General features: G+C 39.9%; 1 protein-coding gene across 1 annotated transcript; it reads right to left on the bottom strand.

The window, feature by feature from the left end:
* Nucleotides 1-11703: 11703 nt before the first annotated feature.
* On the bottom strand, nt 11704-18105 carry CNTF (ciliary neurotrophic factor). Its single transcript, XM_032230312.1, has 2 exons — nt 17968-18105; nt 11704-13733 (listed from the first exon to the last, which is right to left on the bottom strand). Exons 1-2 carry the CDS (start codon nt 18079-18081, stop codon nt 13233-13235), a joined length of 615 nt encoding a protein of 204 aa, XP_032086203.1. The 5' UTR covers nt 18082-18105; the 3' UTR covers nt 11704-13232.
* Between the last annotated feature and the right edge of the window lie 1270 nt (nt 18106-19375).

The raw sequence follows: 19375 nt of genomic DNA, 5'->3' as shown, positions 1-19375 counted from the left end.
GGTCGCAGTCGGTGTTGGTGGGGGGGCAGAGATCGTCCCCGAGGCCCCTTACTTGTGGGGTGCCGCAGGGCTCGGTCTTATCCCCCCTGCTATTTAACATATACATGAAACCGCTGGGCGAGATCATTCGGAGGCACGGGATAAAATACCATCAGTATGCGGACGATACACAGCTGTATCTGTCCGCCCCGTGCCAACTCAATGAAGCGGTGGAAGTGATGAACCAGGGCCTTGAGGCTGTCAAAGACTGGATGAGAGCTAACAAACTGGTGCTCAACCCGGAAAAGACCGAGTGGCTGTTGTGTTTTCCTCCCAATAATTTGGTTAATGTTCCATCAATCAGGCTGGGGGGACAAAATTTATACCCCTCAGACAGGGTCCGCAACTTGGGAGTCCTCCTGGATCCACAGCTGAGTTTTGACCATCACTTGTCAGCTGTGACCAGGGGGGCATTTGCTCAGGTTCGCCTGGTGCGCCAGTTGCGGCCCTACCTGAACCGGGAGGCACTCACAACAGTCACTCAAGCCCTTGTGATCTCCAGGCTGGAATACTGCAATGTGCTCTACATGGGGCTGCCCTTGAAGAGCATCCGGCGACTTCAGCTAGTCCAGAATGCGGCCGCGCGAGTGATCGTGGGCGCACCACGGTTCGCCCACATAACACCGATCCTCCGTGAGCTGCGCTGGCTACCTGTTGATCTCCGGGTGCACTTCAAGGTCCTACTTACCACTCACAAAGCGCTCCATGGTAGTGGATCTGGCTATTTGAGAGACCGCCTTCTGCCAATTACCTCCCTGCGTCCCATCAGATCGCACAGGGTAGGCCTCCTCCGAATTCCATCCGCCAGTCAGTGCCGACTGGCGACTACGCGGAGGAGAGCCTTCTCAGTTGCAGCTCCGACGCTATGGAACAATCTCCCCGTGGAGATCCGCACCCTCACCACCGCCCAGGCCTTCCGCACGGCCCTTAAGATCTGGCTATCCCGTCAGGCCTGGGGATGAAAAATGATAGTTTGTCCCCTCCCGAATGATGAATGAATGTTGTGCTCTATTTTTAATATTATGTATTGTCTTATGTTTTTTGTCTTTTTACCCCCTTCCCCGTGTTTTGTAAGCCGCCCTGAGTCCCCTCAGGGAAAAGGGCGGCCTATAAATTATAATAAACATTCTAAACATTCTAAACATAACTCATATTAACTCGAGCATTTTAACTCAGGTATTCATACATATCACCATCGTCATATATCCATTTTCATTTGACTGTAATTATTATTTAAAAATATTAATAAAAGTAATAATCTTGAACAATACATGCCCACACCAGTGGGAAAAGAAAAAATCAAAAAGAAAAAGAAAAAAAAAAAAAGCAAAAATAAAACAAAAAAAGACAAAAAGGACAAAAGACAAGGCAGGAAAGAAAAAACAAAAAACAAAAAAAGGAAAAAAAAAAGAACACAGGTATCTATTATAAAAAAAGAAAAAGTATATCAACTGGTTACAACATGCTTTGGTGCATCTCTTCCATTAACTCATATTAATTCAAATATCTTAACTCAAATGTTTACCATATTAACATCATTATACCTCCACTTTTAGTTAACTATATTTATTTAAACATCCTTCATCCTTAACTATGCCAAAGAATTAATCCATAACACATGCTGACATTTCATTTACTTGTTTGTAAAATCCTCTATTAACATCAAATCCTCATATCCTATTTTAGCTGAACATCCATAATATTTAATGATATCATATATCATAACATTTTCCCCATATTAATTAGCATTTAGCTGTATATATTTTATTTAGTTTTTTAATAGTGATAATTATTGTAATTAATACCCTTTATGTATAATCCAAAAATGTTTTCTCATATCCAATTGTTATTTATCATATCAACTCCACATTATATACATTACTATCAATATCAATTATTATTCAGCTATATCTATTACAAAAAAGAGTAATTAGATTTAGCTAATTTTCAATTGTATTCTTCAGTCTATCAGCCTATGTCTCTCCAATAGCAAAACTTCCTTAGTCCTCTTACCATTCCTAAAACAAATTCCCCAAATGTTTTTATAAGCAAGTCCAAACAGAAATATCTTCGCACCTTTTTGCTTAGGATGCCTCTGACATAATAACTTTGTCCTTGGCTTGTTCCAATCAATTTATCTTTGACTTTCAAGGGTGGTGTCGAAAGTTCTGCAAATAAACATACTTTAGATGGTGCTTCCATGTATGACACTTGAAATAATTGGATCCATTGAATGCCTCACATTTTTTTAAAAAAATAGCCCATTAAGGCAGTGGTAAAATCTGAATTTCTTTACTACCAGTTCTGTGGGCGTGGCTTGGGGGCGTGACAGGGGAAGGATACTGCAAAATCTCCATTCCCAACCCACTCTGGGGCCAGCCAGAGGTGGCATTTGCCAGTTCCCCGAACTACTCAAAATGTCCACTACCAGTTCTCCAGAACCTGTCAGAACCTGCTGAATTTCACCTCTCAGTTAAGATGTTGGCCTACAAACCAGGAGACAGTTCTAGGCCTCCATTAAGCATGAAAGCCAGCTGGGTAACTTGGGCCAGTCTCTTTCTCTCAGGCCAACCCACCTTTGAGGATTGTTGTTGTGGGGAAAATAGGAGGAGGAAAGAGTATTAGATTATGTTTGCTGCCTTGAATTGTATATAAGTAGGATTTTTTTTAAAAAAAAAAAAGAGCCGAGCTTCTCATTTCCTTCAGGCAGTATGACTTAAATCTAAAACAATATAGATTTATAGTGGAAGATAACATCATTGCAGATTAATTCTATTACACATATAAAGCCAAAAGCATATTAATGATAAAATTTATCATTCTTGCAACTCTGCAATCGGCTGATATACCCTAAGCTTTAAGTGAATTGCCGGGGGGGGGGGATTTAGCTTTACCCCTCCAATTTGTGAAGACCTTTGCATTTCAATGTGGCAAATTGAGACACAAATAGAATTATGAATAGAGAGGAGTTACAATTCATTTTACAGTCTAGTAGCTGAGGTATAGACAGACGTGAACTCAAATCGAAAGAGGAAGATGAGTTAATTTAAGTGTTTTGCACCCAATCAGGCATTTATTCATAGTTACAGGCTGGCTGAAACAGTCACCTCTGATCAGAATATGAAAACATTCTACTCAGCACAAGACTAAATATGACTATTCTTCTTTCCCTAAGATTTTGCTGTGTGTTCAACACATACAGCTAGTCCAAATGCTTTAATTACTTACTTAGCCTCGATTATAATAAAAGTTAAGTGGACTTTCAAATGAGAAACATTATCTATTAAATAGGAGATAGTGCAGCAGATAGCAACAATGAGCTGACTGCAGCTATTTTTAAAAAAGCTAAGCAGGGTCAGGCTAGGTTAGTTTTTGGAGCCCCCCCCCCCCCCCCCCCCCCCAGGAAATCTCAGAGCTGTAATTTGCATAAGGAAGTTGAAAAAGGGCCCTGAAAGAGGACAATGGCAAACTACCTCCATGGTTGCCAAGAAATTAAAAGGCTAAGCTCATTGCAAAGGAATCTTGGTCTTTACTTTACTTACTTTACTTTACTTTACTTTACTTTACTTTACTTTACTTTACTTTACTTTACTTTACTTTACTTTACTTTACTTTACTTTACTTTACTTTACTTTACTTTACTTTACTTTACTTTACTTTACTCTTTACTTTACTTTACTTTACTTTACTTACTTTAAAAGAGCCGAGGTGGCGCAGTGGTTAAATGCAGCACTGCAGGCTACTTCAGCTGACTGCAGTTCTGCAGTTCGGCTGTTCAAATCTCACCGGCTCAGGGTTGACTCAGCCTTCCATCCTTCTGAGGTGGGTAAAATGAGGACCCGGATTGTTGTTGGGAGCAATATGCTGACTCTGTAAACCACTTAGAGAGGGCTGAAAGCCCTATGAAGCGGTATATAAGTCTAACTGCTATCGCTATTGCTATTACTCCTTTATAAGTCCTTAGCTTGACACTGCAACAGCATTTTCTGTCCAAAAATAAATGATGAAGTAAAATTAAAACACCCCAAATGTTCTCCCATTGCAATGAATCTAGGGAAATAATGCGGAAACCAAGGCTAAAGCTGTCTGAGGCAATTGTTGGACAAGATGCAAAAACTTTACTTAGTTAGACAAATTTACATGGCTGCCCAGTTCACACAAGCTGATTCTGGGTGGTGTCACACCACAAGATTTCCAATGAAACCAATTCAATTCAATTCAAACCAATGAATAAAAAGGCAATTCCAGGGAAAAGGTGAAATGTTGGAATATCAGTGTATTTTTTAAAAAATAATGACTTAAAAAATAATAATAATAATAGGTTACTGTACTACTATACTTTTGTCTCTCGAATTTTGCTTCTGAAAAGACAGAAGGAAGAAGTGCTTTTCATGAGAGAGGAACAATTCTGTCTCATGTCGATATTAGTTTAGCTTACTAATATCTTAGAAAATTGGTACTAGATTAGTTGAAAATTGTAAGCAGCTAAATTGAAAGATGTTTGTGATGGGTTAGGGCAGTGTTTCTCAACCTTGGTGACTTTAAGTCCTGTGGACTTCAACTCCCAGAATCCCCCAGCCAGCTGTGCTGTGCTGGCTGGGGGATTCTGAGAGTTGAAGTCCACAGGACGTAAAGTCACCAAGGTTGAGAAACACTGGATTAGGGACACCAGATGTGTTTAACATGAGGTGAGAAGCACAGACACAGGTAGTCCCCGACTTACAACAGTTCACTTTAATGACTGTCCAAAGTTATAATGGTACTTTAAAAAGGGACTTATGACCATTTTTCACATTTATGACCATTGCAGCATCCCCATGTCAGAGGTGGTATTCAGGCGGTTCTCTTTGGTTTGGGTGAACCAGCAGCAGCAGCTGCGGGAGGCTCCGCCCACCCACCCTGAAGCAATGTGCGAGCACTACGCATGTGCAGACACGGCGCGTGGTCACATTTGCGAACCGGTAGGGAAGGTAAGTGAATCCCACCGCTGCCCAGGGTCATGTGATTTTCACTGGGATGCTTGACAACTGGCTCACATTTATGACAATTGCAATGTCCCAGAGTCACAACAAGTTTGCAACAAAGTCAATGGGAAACCATATTCATTTAACAATCGTGTTACTAATTGAAGAACTTCAGCGATTCACTTGACAAAAGTGATGAGAAAAGTCACAAAATGGGACAAAACTCACTTAGGAAATGTCTCACTTAACAACATAAATCAACTGTGGTCGTAAGTTGACCTGTAATACTTTTTTTGAAGGAAACTCAGCAATAAAGCAGTGATAGGAAAGCCAAGGTCTCAGGACTTCAGATAGCCCCTAAGGCCTCTCTTTGCACAACCCATAATTGAGGGATATGATGCTAGGAATTAACCCTGCCCTTTTGTAAGGGTAAAATAGGTAAAATGTGTACTGTGCAGCCTAATGAAAAGCATATTGCAGTCTCTAGTACACACATCAACCTGGGACAAGAAATTGAAAATTCCAGATCTGACAGTTTGCAACCGCTCCTAGTCTGCATCACGAACTCATCATTTATGGCTCTCAAGCCCATCCCCAGAATTAAGTGCAGTCTTCAGCCACAAAACTTTCCCCTGATCCTGCTGCACAGTCACAACTGAGCAAGAATGAAGCACAAAGTTGAATGAGGAAATGACCTATTTAATTGAATCAGATTCCTTACCATGGGAACATTTACAGAGTTAATCAGATTTAGGTCAATGCTATGTTATTTCCCAAATTGTCTACTTCACAAGCCAGATAGTCATTCATTGTTTTATCAGGTTTCTCGGCAAAGTTCACCATGTACTTGGCTCTGACTCAATGCTTATTTCAACTCATTTTTTAATCAATCAAGACTATCTTGTGCTCCAGTTGCTAAAGAGAGATGGATGGGAACTGAATACACATAAAGTGGGCAGTGGATAAAGCACAAGAAAGCTCAGTTTCACTGTTTTCTTCTCCGTCTTCAACATGTTATTCCAGACATTATTCTCTACTACAAACTACTATTAATGTGTAAGAAATTGCATGCCAAGTGCCTATCCCTATTAACTTGTACACACACACACACACACACAATTACTTATGGAGGAATTTTGCTAAGAAATGCTACTGTAATTCATTTTTGTTTTGTGAATAATCAGATCTGCTATAGACCATTTCAAGCAATTTCCATGCAGGGGATGTAAGCTAATTAAGAGGTGAGTTTTCAGTGAAGCCTTTTCAGAAGCCATAAGAATGAAAATTGAATGATGTAGAAAAGTTTTTAAAAGTATGAGCCATGAACAACAACATTACAACAGAGCTTTGATATTTATTTTCCCCAGCCCTGTCCTTCTCTCTCTCCCTCCCCCCTCCCTCCCCCCCTCTCTCTCTCACACACACACATGCTGCTTGTGGGAACCTTATGAGTGTTATAAAATTTTCTCCAGTGAAAATTTTAAATTACAAAATAGAATTATTTCTTAATTTAAAAAAAATATTGAAAGGAAATCATATTTAATGCTATCTGAGATAGATAGATGATAGATAGATAGATAGATAGATAGATAGATAGATAATGAATGAATGAATGAATGAATGAATGAATGAATGAACGAACGAATAGTAATACTGTGGCAGAGATTTCCAGTTAAAATTGTGGATGCCCTTTACTGAAAATGACTTTTGTCTGAAACAACATTATGAAGATTTTGGATAGGATGGATAATTTACAGAATGGCAATAGCTCAAAAACACTGAAGATTCAAGCACAGTCAGAAACAAATCAACATTGGAATTTCCCATATTGAATAATCTTCTAACCATAAATTTTTGACCTTTTTGTTCTCCCTGTTCTTTTTGCCTGATTTGCATTTTTTTTTTGCTGCACACTTCCCCAATTGAATATTTTCTACAACAGTGTTTTTCAACCTTGGCAACTTTAAGAAGTATGGACTTCAATCGTCAGAATTCCCCAGCCAGCATGTTGAAGTCCACCCATCTTAAAATTGCCAAGATTAAGAAACCCTGTTTTGGGGTAACCGAAGATGAAACTATTAACCTCTTTGCTGCCATCTGGTGGTCATCTGAAGTTTTGTAGCTTAGTAATAGAAGATCGGAAACAGGATAACTTGACTATAGTAGGAGAGGATTCAGCTTCTTTTGTAATTGTTCTAAATTCTTAGGAAACATAATTGCAGCTATAGAAACCCCTCTCCTAAGCAATGTTTTGCAAGTACAGATATTTCCACCTAAGCAGGAGCCTCACCCCATTCTTACTTACTTTCACACTTTCAAAGTCTAGTATCTTCAGAGACAAAAGTGAGCTGTTTTGTGGTATATCTCTCACAGGCAACTGAAATGGGTTGACCCAGCTTTTATATTAGAATCTAATAAATTGATCCCTGATTCCTCCTCTGACTGATCCATTACTATTTGGTCTATTTTGAACCAATCAGGAACTAGCTTTTTTGGATTCCTATGGCGTGGATCAACCATAGATCTGCTTGCCAGGCAACCAATCAGTTCCTTACTGTCGCCTCTGAAGATGCCAGGTGCAACTGCTGATGAAATGGCAACAGATCACTGTCATTTGGTCCAAAAGCTCACCAATGATTCCTTGAGTAATTTTTGATTTGGACTATAATGTACAGGAAATATTATCCAGCGTTATAGCTGTTCAGGAAGGATGAAATTCTAAAAGTAAAAAAGGTGAGCTTGAAAGTTTTTGTTATCACTGCTCTCTGGTGGTAGCAGCATTATCTGCATTCCTGTTTCCTTCTCCCAATGCTTATAATTGAAATATTCCATGTTTTGAATTTATTTTACCATTTGAAAAATTACTACAAAAAATTGAAGAAAATGCTTTGTTTTAAAATAACACGCTTTATTTTCTTTAAATCTCTGAACAATTTTCAATACAATTCAATAAATAGCTCTCTGATTTGTCCAAATAAAACCTTTTTGATAATATGAGTTAATCACAAAGTAAATTTCCATGTCTATAAAACTATAACTCCGAGACAAAACAAAACATCCATTGGTAGTCATTAACTGACACACAAATGTGCCACAGCTAGCATAGTCTGAGAAGAGGCATTCCTTTCAGTGCATGTAAAAGCAGAATGCCTCTTCTAAGGTGTCATTTGCTTTCCACAATTTTTAGAATACCCAAATGAAAAGAAATGCATTCAGCAGTATCCAAACATTAATTTCCTTTTGGGGAAAGGAATTTCTCCATCCTCTCCTCTTCTCTGGAATCACCACAGATTTGCTGAAGAGAGTGAAGGAATTTGTTCTACAGGCAATTATTGATAGAGCTGAATATAATTAGTTTAAAATAATGTGTTACTTGATTATACAACATCCTCTTTAATATTTTAATAAAATATCAGTATTAATTGTAACTAATCAAGCTAGCTGTACCTTTATGTTACAAGTGAAATTTGTCAGTATTATTTCCATTAATCAAAAACATCACATTTGACATTTATTAGACATTTTCTTCCATCAGAAATTTAGCTCACAGTACAAAAATAAACAATCACTCATAATGATTACATTTCACATATTTTGCATATTTCAGTAGCTGAACAAGCATGCCAAATGAAGCACTTCACATTGTTTTAAAAGAGGACAAATAAACATTCAAGTTAGTATAGAGATAAGGCAGACACCATTATGAAAAAAAAATATTATTTCTCATGTTTCTTCAATGTACAAGTTCTAGATATGCCCAAATTTCACTGTTTTGAAACTGGGTATTCCACCTGGCAGAAGAGGGAGGAGTACTTATCATCAGTTCCTTATCCATCTTCCTCTCTAGGTTGGCTGGAAATCTCTTCTGGAAGATTGTGGAATCATTTCAAAATCATATGGGAGGCAGCTTTGAAGACTGCAAAAGGGGAACTATTTTTTTTTATTTTCTCTCCTTTTTTTAGTGGGAGCTTCAGCAGAATCTGAGCCAAAGAGCCTTTCATTACCAGAAGAGCAAGTCTGGATTCGATCCAATGAAAGAAAATTAAATATAAATTGTAAGTAAGAAGCTGTGATCCCCTCCCGCAGGAGTCCATAGTTTAGATGACCAGAGCTTTTATGGAAAAATAAATAGAATTGTTTGCTCCTTCCCCCCTATCCTACATACCTAGCCATGTGGTAGTGAGGAGTCTTACTTTTGACAAATTTTGTACAAAATCTATTCCATTGTACTGATTTTGGATGTTCATCTTCATGACAATGAGGATAATGTAAATGTAAACTAGTATTTGCAATAAGGGACAACTATTCAGAGAGTGGCCTTTCGTGCAATTTGGCTTTTCTTCATAATCATTATTCATAGTAGCAAACAACTCACAAAATTTAAGGGAATTACACTTCCAAGAAAACTAAATGTTCTTCCAAATTTTTTTGTGGGGAGGGGGAAGCAGACACCATCACCATCTTAGATAAAATAGTTACCCCTTTCTCCAGCAGTCATTCTGTGTCTTTCCAGAGCCTTACTACAGTTCTATATTCTGGAATCTTCTGCTGCAAACTGACAGGTCTTGTCAAAGAAGGAGCTCCCATTTCCAATGTTGCTGAGCATTATGGTATAGGGCATTCCAAGTAGACATTATGGAGGAGATGCCTTACTTCCCAATCTGTAGAGTGGTTAAAGATGGCAGCATAAAAAGCTTTCCACCGTCATGAGATTAAATACAGGGGTTTTTTTAAAGTACATTTTCCAGAGAAAGAAGATTCTTCCCCCACCCCCCAAAAAACCCATAATTGAGTGCACAGACAGTGCACTTCTTGCTGGCCAGCAAATTAACCCTGATCAGCTGAGTCATCTCGATGCTCATCCTGTTGCCAGGAAGGACACCTTTCTGTTTGCCATCAATTGAGTGTTAGTGCTGCAAACTTGCCATGACATAAGCCTGCTCATTGTGTCCTAAAATAACCAGCACATTCCTGTACGGTCAGTACAGGCCAATCCCTGCTTTTTCATTTTAATCTGGAAATCAGAAGACTTGGGCAATGAAATAGATGGTTGCCTCGAAGAACAATACAAATGCAGAACTGCCATAGCCTTTATTACAGCTCCCTATTCACATTCTTTCTATTCTTCCTCTCTTTTTCTGTCTTTAGTTTTGTCACCAAAAATGCTTAATTTCTCCAAATTAAGGTTGATTATGTTCATAGAACTGGATTTTTATGCTTAATAATTTGCTTTCTTTTTGCTTAATGATTTCTTTTTGCTTATTTATTTTATATATGAAAAAAAAACATAGCCACAAATATATTATATTATAGAACAGCCTAAAAATAATTTGTTTCTCCATACAAAATAACGTCCATCGTTTTTTGCAATGCATCAGTGTTGATACTTAAATCTATTTACTCTTACTCTGGAAAGCAATCTTTGGATTACTCTGGTACAAAATCCTGAGAGATTATCACAAATCCGTCCTACCTTCTACTACATGCATAAATCCATTTCAATAATCTTCCTTTTGGGAAGAGATGGAGACAAAGAGATGGAGTTCCTTCCCAATTTATTTTATGCACTAAATACTCTAAATACCCTATATTTGTCAAAGGTCATCAAATAGAGATTTCTGTCCCAAAGAGAAAAACAACCCTCAATCCTACATACTTAGTTTTTTAAGATTTAAGCATGTAAATACAATAGAATCCTATTTGTTTTTTTTTTTATAGTTGTCTGAAACTATATATCTGCATATAAACTTACAGAAATGATTTTTTGGCTAAATTCCTTCATACTAAATACTATAACTTGGAATGATTTAACATCCTTAAAAATACACCTACCGGTATTTCTTTTGTGCCCCATCCGAGCACCATAGCCTAATGCTGATGAAAATAGAAAGGAGAGGCCCAAAGGAACATTCCTGAATGCCAACCTTGGCAGTATTGTGTTATACATTTAGAATAGCTAAATGAAAAAAAAAAGAAATGTAACCATATACTTTGATTGTGTTGGCTTCAATAATAGCATCAATCTGTTCTGTTCTGCCTTAAGAAAAGGACTTTACTTTTTGTTCTTTACAATAAAAACAAGGTCAAATAGGCTAAAAAACAGCTTCTACCCCAGAGCAGTAACTATACTGAATTCTACTGTATAGTGTAATATCAATGCAATATCATGGGTTTCAATTCAATGTATGGAATGTGAAGGATGTGTGTTTTTGTTTTATTTTTATAGTTTTCTTATGTATGGTGTACACTGAAGATGGCATTTAATTTCGTTCTATGAAGTGCAATGACAATAAAGTAAACTAAATTAAATTTACCTACTCTCAAAGTTTCAAAAAAAGAAATTATGTAATGAAAACAAAAGAAGGTTAATCTGAATACAATTACTTCCTATTTAATCACAGTTTGTTTAATCATGGTTTACTAACTAGTCCACAATTGGTGGGTTCAAATGTCATTGGGAAAAGCTTATAAACTACAATGGCTTATTTACACAATATGCTAAACCAAAATCTAATGAACCACATTAAGGTTTCGCAGGATAGCACTTAAACTCATACCTATACCACTTCACAGTGCTTTACAGCCCTCTCTAAGTCAGCATATTGCCCCCAACAATCTGGCTCCTCATTTTACCAGCCTGGGGAGAATGGAAGGCTTGAGCCTGGTGAGATTTGAATTGCCAAATTGCAGGCAGCCAGGTAGCAGAAGTAGCCTGCAGTACGGCACTCTAACCACTGTGGGTCATCACTGTGCATGTTTGAATTCTGCCTGTAACTTCTGAGGGAGGAAACACTTTCTTTAAGTAGGGCCTCGGTATGGTTGCCCCAGTGCTGTGTTTCTCAGACTTTCTGAAATCATGGCCATCTGAAGAAACAATTCAGAGAAAATGTGATGACCATCCAGTTAAACAGACACCTTATGCTTTTGTCCTTAAGAACATGGAATCTTGCCTTTTTTGGCAAATAAAAATATGGTTATATACTTGTATTTCTGTATGTCTTCCCATCCCCTAGATTTTTGCTGTAAATGTCAAATTTGTACCAAAAATGTAATCCAAAATCAGGTATTTCTTTATCACTTGAGGCAGTAGCTAAGTAGAGAGTTGACTCCGGAAAGTGGCTTGCCAGGGCAGATTTGACATTTTCCATCCTTGACATTCCCCACCCATCCACACATTGATTTAGGCCACCCAACTACTGAAAAATAGACAGACGCCCAACTGAAACAATACTATGGAAGGGGTGGGAGAGCAATCCACCCCCTCCCCCAGGTAAGACACAAGGGGAGGGCTGCCAAAGATGACAAGGAGGCCAGCTACAGGTGTGGATCTTGGTTACTGTTCCAACATGCTAATCTGATAAATAACAATTGGCAGGTGCAGTAGTGATGAAGAAAAAGGGTGTGCCTTAAAGTCAGATTTTGACAAGTTCCGTTTGCAGTTGTGTTGCCAACATTTTCAGAAGTGGTTTGCCACTGCTTTCTCCCTACGGGTACGAGAGAGTGAGTGACCCAGCCGGCTTCATGCCTATGACAGGACCCTACACCAAAGTAGTTCTTGGTGACAAAGGAGAGAGGTGATAAAATGATCTGCTTTGGGCATCAGACATGCTAAGTACACCACTGGGCTGAAGTGGCACTGGGAGATTGCAACACACTATCACATGAGCCTCTGTGAGCCATACTTGGAAAATCACTGCCCCAAGGCAGTGTTCCTTAAAAGCTAACATAGGGGCTTTTGCTAGTCATGGTTAAGTTCTCAGCAAAGAAGAAGGCAACCAGAAACACACTGGCAATAACTTTGAGGATGAGTCTTTCCTCCTTGAAGAATCACGGGGAGGAGATTAGTGGATGGTATGTACGGAGCACAGAATTAGTCTAGGTTGGAACTAGACAGAGGCAAAGAGAGTTTCCTGGCAGAACTCCCAGGAAACAGGAATCCATTTGAGTGTTAATATTATGAATACTCATCGGGTGCTCAGCTGCATATATTTGCAAATAAACCTTATAGCACAACAAGACTACAAGCCTAGAGTCACCAAGCAGTACTGGTATTCTTGGAATTCTTCACTCCTCAGGAATGGGCTGCATCCTGTATAGACTAATATGGATGGGAGGGGAACTCATTCCAATCTTCTCCACATGCTCATGCTGGCCATACTGCTTCAATCTAAGTACCACAAACGAGGGAGAGATGCTGTTTTAAAGAAGCTTAAGAATCCAACAGAATCCTTATTTTTCCTGGGCCTGAGTCACGTTGTCACTCTCAGTGGTGGGTGATGCCTGAACAGACATAGAGATTTTGTGAAGGTCTCGGACTGACCTCACGGTCCATTGGGCAAGCTCCTGTAGCACCTTCATGCCCCTTATTTTCCTTTCAAATAAGCTGTTTTCATCGGGATTTTTTGTATTTTTTACCTCTTTAGCTGGCACATTGTGCTTCAGCGTTACCATCAGCTCCTCCAGTTGGTAAGCTAAAGCAGAAACTTGCAGCAAAACTGATTGGATAGATTCATGGAAAGCTACATCCTCAGGGGTTAAATCAGTTCTCTGCTCTTCCAAGATTTGATCCAACAGAATCTGAAATGCCCAATAAGCTTGTAAGTTGCTCCCCAGACGCTCAGCATCTGCAATCTCACTCCATTCTTCAACATCAGCTAGAGGTACTCCATCGATCAAATCAACATCGATCAGATCAAAGTTGAAGGGTTCTACCAGATTTTGCTTCGCAGCCTGAAACGATGGGGAGTAGTGAGCGTGAGATAGGAGGAGAGAATGGTTTTAAATAGTAATTGTATTAAAAATTACAATTGCAATAATGATAAAAAATACAAACTAAAAAAATAAATAAACAAAGAAAACAAAAGACAGGACATCCAAGGAAGAAACCGTGTACTGACAGTTGCAGTGGAATGAAGAGCCAGCAAGTGGACAGGATCTTTGATAATTCCTCTCTGGACAAGGAGAGGACTTGAGATCACCCACAGGTGCTCTGCACAGTTGATCCTCATGAAGAGACTTGCAAGACAGTAGTCTCTGGTGGGATTTTATCACTAGGAGGTAAGGAAATCTAGCTGAAACCACAGTTGGATCTTTGAAAGGATACAGTTCCTTTTTAAAATCACTTTTATAAATGTCTTGTTAACTGCTTTTCAGCCATAAGGAACCTTTGAATCAACAGATTTTACAACATAGGCTGAGTTTAGCAAAGTAAGTTTTAAATACAAGTATAAAGACTTTAAAAAATAATGGTTGAAAAAATATCAACAATTTGAAGACTATCTCCAAACACCCTAAAATTGCAGCACTAAGATTTGGCGGCAAAATTGCTTGCTTGCTTATTATTACTACTTTATTATTTTAAGAAAATATTTTATTTTAATTTAATTTATTTTATTATTTTAAATTTTTGAATTAATATAGAGCCCATCTCCCCTAAATGTCTCTGGGTGATTTACAACAATAATTGTAGGTTGCCTGATTTATGGATGAAAAAATGTAAAATACAAATGGGAATGAAGGCCTCATTCTCAGTATTCCCAAAGTCCAAAGAAAATGGGTCCTAAATTTTTAACTCTGCTAGTGAAAGACATACCTACTACCTCCTGCGTCCAAGTTAAAAATGGCTTCATGATCCTCTAAGCCAGGGGTGTCAAACTCACATCATCATGGCATCATCACGTGATGTATCGGGACTTTTCTCCCCTTTGCTAAACCGGGCGGAGGTGGGACTAGCATGTGACGCATCCCGCCGGTGGGCCATGAGTTTGACACCCCTGCTCTAAGCCATAAAGTTTGGGGCAGTTGGTCTGTAAAGTTGCATAAGCCAAGCCATTATGTTTTACTGTAGAGCCAGCAGCTTTATCATTCAGTGATGGTTAACCATCCAAGGATTAATTAGAGCTGAACCAGCTTAGCTTCCAAAATTAGCTGAGTCAGCTAAGCGCTGCCTCCTGATGAGGCTATATTCTGAAGGAAAACGTTGTTTCATTTATTATTTATTTGTAATATTTGTAATCTGCCCCAATCCTGGAAAAATCTAAACAGCATAAAGTGAAAATATAAATACATAACCATAAAACCCCAAACTCCATCACTGGCAGTCCTAAATCTTTATAAGGTCTAGCAAACTAAAATGCATTTTTTCCCTGTTACTGAAATGACAAATGCAATTAAATAAGGTCTGATCACAAGAGATGGAGAGCAATTGTTGCCCAATATGCTGGACAACACAGATGGAACTAAATTGAAGTCTAACTAATAAAATAGCAATATTAAATACAGATGTTCCACCATCCCATTTTGAACCACTAGGGGCAAAACACTTGTTGAAATTTCCATGAACTGGAGTATTCCCCCAGAGGTTGGTTCCTACTGGTTTGGACCAGTTCAGCCAAATAGGTAGTAACTCGGCTGGACACGTGACCGGTTCTAAAACACCTGTTTTTGTGAAAAATGGCCTGTTTTTCGGCCGTTTTTTTGCAAAAACGGAGGTGTTTTTGCCTTCCTTCAGTCACCAGAAGCACTCTGCAGGCTTCAGCAGGGCTGAGGGAAGGCAAAAATGGGCCTGTTTTCCGCCCATTTTTCGCAAAAACTGGCCCAGCCTTGCTGAAGCCTACAGAGTATTCCTGGAGGCCAGGGAGGACAAAAACCTTTTTTTTCTCACCGGGTAGTTTGCAGGTGCTCTCTTAGCTCCGGTGAAGCTGGAGCCCCCCCCCCCCAACTTTTTGCAACCATTTCGGTGGGCATGGCTTGGTGAGGTGGTCATGTGACCGGGTGTGTGTGAGTGATGTCAAGTTGGCCATGCCCATTCAGTCACATGCCCCCCATCTAGCCATGCCCATTGAACCGGTAGTAAAAAAAATTGAAACCCATCCTTGGTTCCCCCACATGGCCACTCAAGGGAAATGCCAACTCAAATAAGAGCAGAACCATTGTAAAATGGATCTTCCTACTCTCAAACCTTAGATGTTCCAAAAGGATAAAGTTAGTCCTATGGAAAGCCACAGAAAGCTTTAAAAGGACCCAGAAAGTTGTACTAGCTACATATAAGTTCTGAAATAGCTACCTACTAGAGGAACCAATGCTATTTCTAACCTATACTAGGCCTGAATCCTGATTGAAAAGGTTCCAAATCACCAATGTCCTCAATAATCTTCTATAGCTGATTACCCACCAAATTCTTGACAAATTTCCCCCAAAATTGCAAGTTGAACTTTGTCAAACACAAGTCGGTCCCTGCTGCTTCCTTCAAGTGAGGCAGTGTTATTCCTTCCCTTGAAAAAGCATTGATAATCTCCCAGAGCCAATTGCTCACATCCCGCCTAGCATCTGAAGAATCCAATACCGTGACATACAATGATAGATTTTTCTTAAAGAATGGGTCAAGTGGAGTATATTTGGTAATATTAATTTTAATTTTCTGTCATCCCAATATTGAAATCAGGCAAACAGAAATGTCACTGTTGTTCCCTAAAGAAACAAGGAAGCATTTGGAATAATTAATTTATTGCTGCAGATGGGATTATTTCATGATATCTTATCATTTATTTTTCAGATGAGCCCTTGAGGATGGGCACCTGATACCCTAACTCTAACCCTGATATAAGTGAGGAAAGAACTCATCCTCATCCTGTGTGTCTTCAAGAGTGCAATAGACATTTATTGATAAGAATTCAAACTTGCTAAATGATCATGCAAAGAAATTGATCAGCTGATCACTGTAGCAAAAGAAGTAGACCAAATCTAACTAAAACCAACTCATCCATCCTCTAGGAGTTACAATGCAGGTATATGGAGATCTCTTTTCATTACCATGCCACCCATCTTTTGGGGGATGATGGTTATCATCCTACAAACTATCATGTGAAATTAGTTTGGTCAAGACAGTAATCTGTGTGACTGTTAGACTCCTTAAAATAAATATTATGTGGTCATGGTTTTAAAAAACCATGTCAAGTTATACATATAGTCTCCCACAAGGTGGCATTCTATCACATAATCTCACCCCCCCCCATTTCTTTCCTGACAAAACAGACCCACCTTAAAATAAATAAAAGCAAGCCCTTAATTCATTTATATCTTGATCTCTAATAAAAAGTAGGTCCTCCATCCCTAAGGCAACAAACTGTAAAACATTCCTTTTAGAAGAAGCACTTTATGATTTTTTCACACATGCCACATGGGTACACACATGCACACACACAAAGAGAGAGAGGGGGGTGGGGGAGAGAGAGAGAGAGAAGGAGAGGGAGAGGGAGGGAGAGAGGGAGGGAGAGAGAGGGAGAGGGAGAGAGAGAGAGGGAGGGAGGGAGGAGAGCGCTTTATGGGCATGAATTCTAGGACATTTGAAATGTCTTTAATTTGTTAGTTATTGTTTAACAATACAACCTTTTACTTGAGCTATTTGTTTTCTGCAGTTCAGCATCTAGATGGGGGTGGATGACTCTGCCCGTGGGCAGGAAGAGCCAGTATGCATAACGTTTGTCCATTCCAGTGATATGATTCAGTATACTAATAATTCATCCCCTAATATTAGATAGCTTTTTAAAGGGAGTTGGTGTAAAGAGCTGATGGCAGTCTTCAGATTTAAGCACCCCACACCCAATTCAGCACCTCAGGCTTGGTTTGGAAGCTGCAGTTACCACCGGCACATATTTCCTTCAGGCCTCAGTGGGGTGATGAAAAATCTTACTCAGGTATCATCACACTTGTGTATAAATCACAGAATGTGTGGTTTAGATATTATACAATTTTCTAACAAGTACACGGTGTTCATTAATTGATAGCATTAACAAAACTCCATTTGGGATTTTTTTTAAAATAGTGATGGAAGCAACAGCACAAGGCTCTCTTCCCTCCAATTATATCCTATTCTCACCAAACCTGAATGCCGGCCCTAAAACACACATCTCTCTTGCGCGCACGCAAACACCTACAGAGGAAGGCGCGCAGTAGAGAAACTCACGTAGCATTCCAGGAGGCTGCTGACATCGGAGCGCATCTTCCTCAGGAGAAGAACGGTCTGACGCCACGAGTCCCGGTATGGAGAGGTGCCGGGCTGCCGCTCCGAGGTAGCCATCGCCCGCAGGGGAGAAAGCAGGAGAGAAACCAGGCGCCGCCCGCGTCAGGAAAGCGATCTGGAGCCCCGGAAAAGCCTCGCTCAGCTCCTACATTCCAGCCCGAGCGAGAGAATTCCTGACGGGTGCGCCTGATGCGCTCACCCGCCCGCTCGCTCGCTCCGTCCCCCGCGGCCTGAGGAGAAACTGCACATTCCAGGCGCGGGAGCTTAACCCTCGGAGAGCAGCAACGCGGCCGTTTGGGTCACCTTTTGGCCCCGGCGATTGGCTCTCTTTCTCTGCTGTCTACTTTGTAACGCTTTGCTCCGGGTTTGAGTTTGATTGGTGGATAGAGCCCCGTCGGCGGCCCCGCTAATCCTTGCAACCCGGGGAGATCTAACCCTTCCAAGAGCAGGAGACATCAAAAGGAGTTCAGACCTACCTTTGGACTCCCTTCTAAGCAGGATTTATTTTCCCGTTGTGAAACGAAACTGCTTCGTGTCAGCGGACCCATCCGCAACCTTGGTGTTTGGAAAAGATCGGTCATATGAATCTCGGCCGTTTGGGTGCAGCCTGAGAATTGATGCTGTTGTTGCAATACTGTATTGGCTTACAGTCTTCTTCGGTTTCCCGCTTCTTGGCTCTCAAGACAATTAATTCATCTCGGCAGGTATTAAACAGAGGAGCTAGCACTTTCCCCTCCTTCCAGCCAACATGAAACCACGGTGCTCAGGTGTGGAGTTTGCAGGAAAAATGCTTCGTTCGATTCAGACATTTCTGTTTTGCCAAATCAATGTAAAACACTATCGCTACCGAAGTCCCCTCAGCTTCCCACCATTGACCAACCCAACCTATAAAAACAACCACCAAACCCTAGCCCATTGAGCTACTGGTTTTGAGAATGGAAATTGAGCCTTGGGAATGTCAGCCCCATGCAAGATCAGTTCGGCCACTGGGTCACACACATTTGGACATGAGGCTGCCTTACAAACTAACTGGCACAAATGTAGCATTCAAGTACAGTAGAGAAGAACCAGAACACCTGATTCCTTTATTACAGCCCACTACAAGCCCTGTGTTTATAGATCACAATGGCTATTCTAAATTGAATAGATTATGCCTAGATATTCTGTGAGGTTTGTTCTATGATAAACCACACTGTCATTTATTTTAGCTTAACATGTTGCTGGAAGGAACACAGCCATTGTTCTTTGTTATTGGCAAGCATATTGTGCAACTCCAGCACTTTGCTGGCTATTGAGCCATTTCAAGAACAATCCGATGCAGTTGATAATTTACAGTGCCATACATTTCTTA

Source organism: Thamnophis elegans, chromosome 1 (genome assembly GCF_009769535.1).
Source record: "Thamnophis elegans isolate rThaEle1 chromosome 1, rThaEle1.pri, whole genome shotgun sequence".
NCBI lineage: Eukaryota > Metazoa > Chordata > Lepidosauria > Squamata > Colubridae > Thamnophis > Thamnophis elegans.
This window is presented reverse-complemented; position numbering and strand designations above follow the sequence as displayed.

Excerpts from the sequence above, each read along its gene's own strand:
- CNTF (XM_032230312.1), bottom strand. The coding sequence starts at position 18,081 with ATGGCTACCTCGGAGCGGCAGCCCGGCACCTCTCCATACCGGGACTCG. Across the intron at positions 13,734-17,967 it reads GCAGCCTCCTGGAATGCTAC|GCTGCGAAGCAAAATCTGGT; the intron begins GTGAGTTTCTCT and ends CCATCGTTTCAG.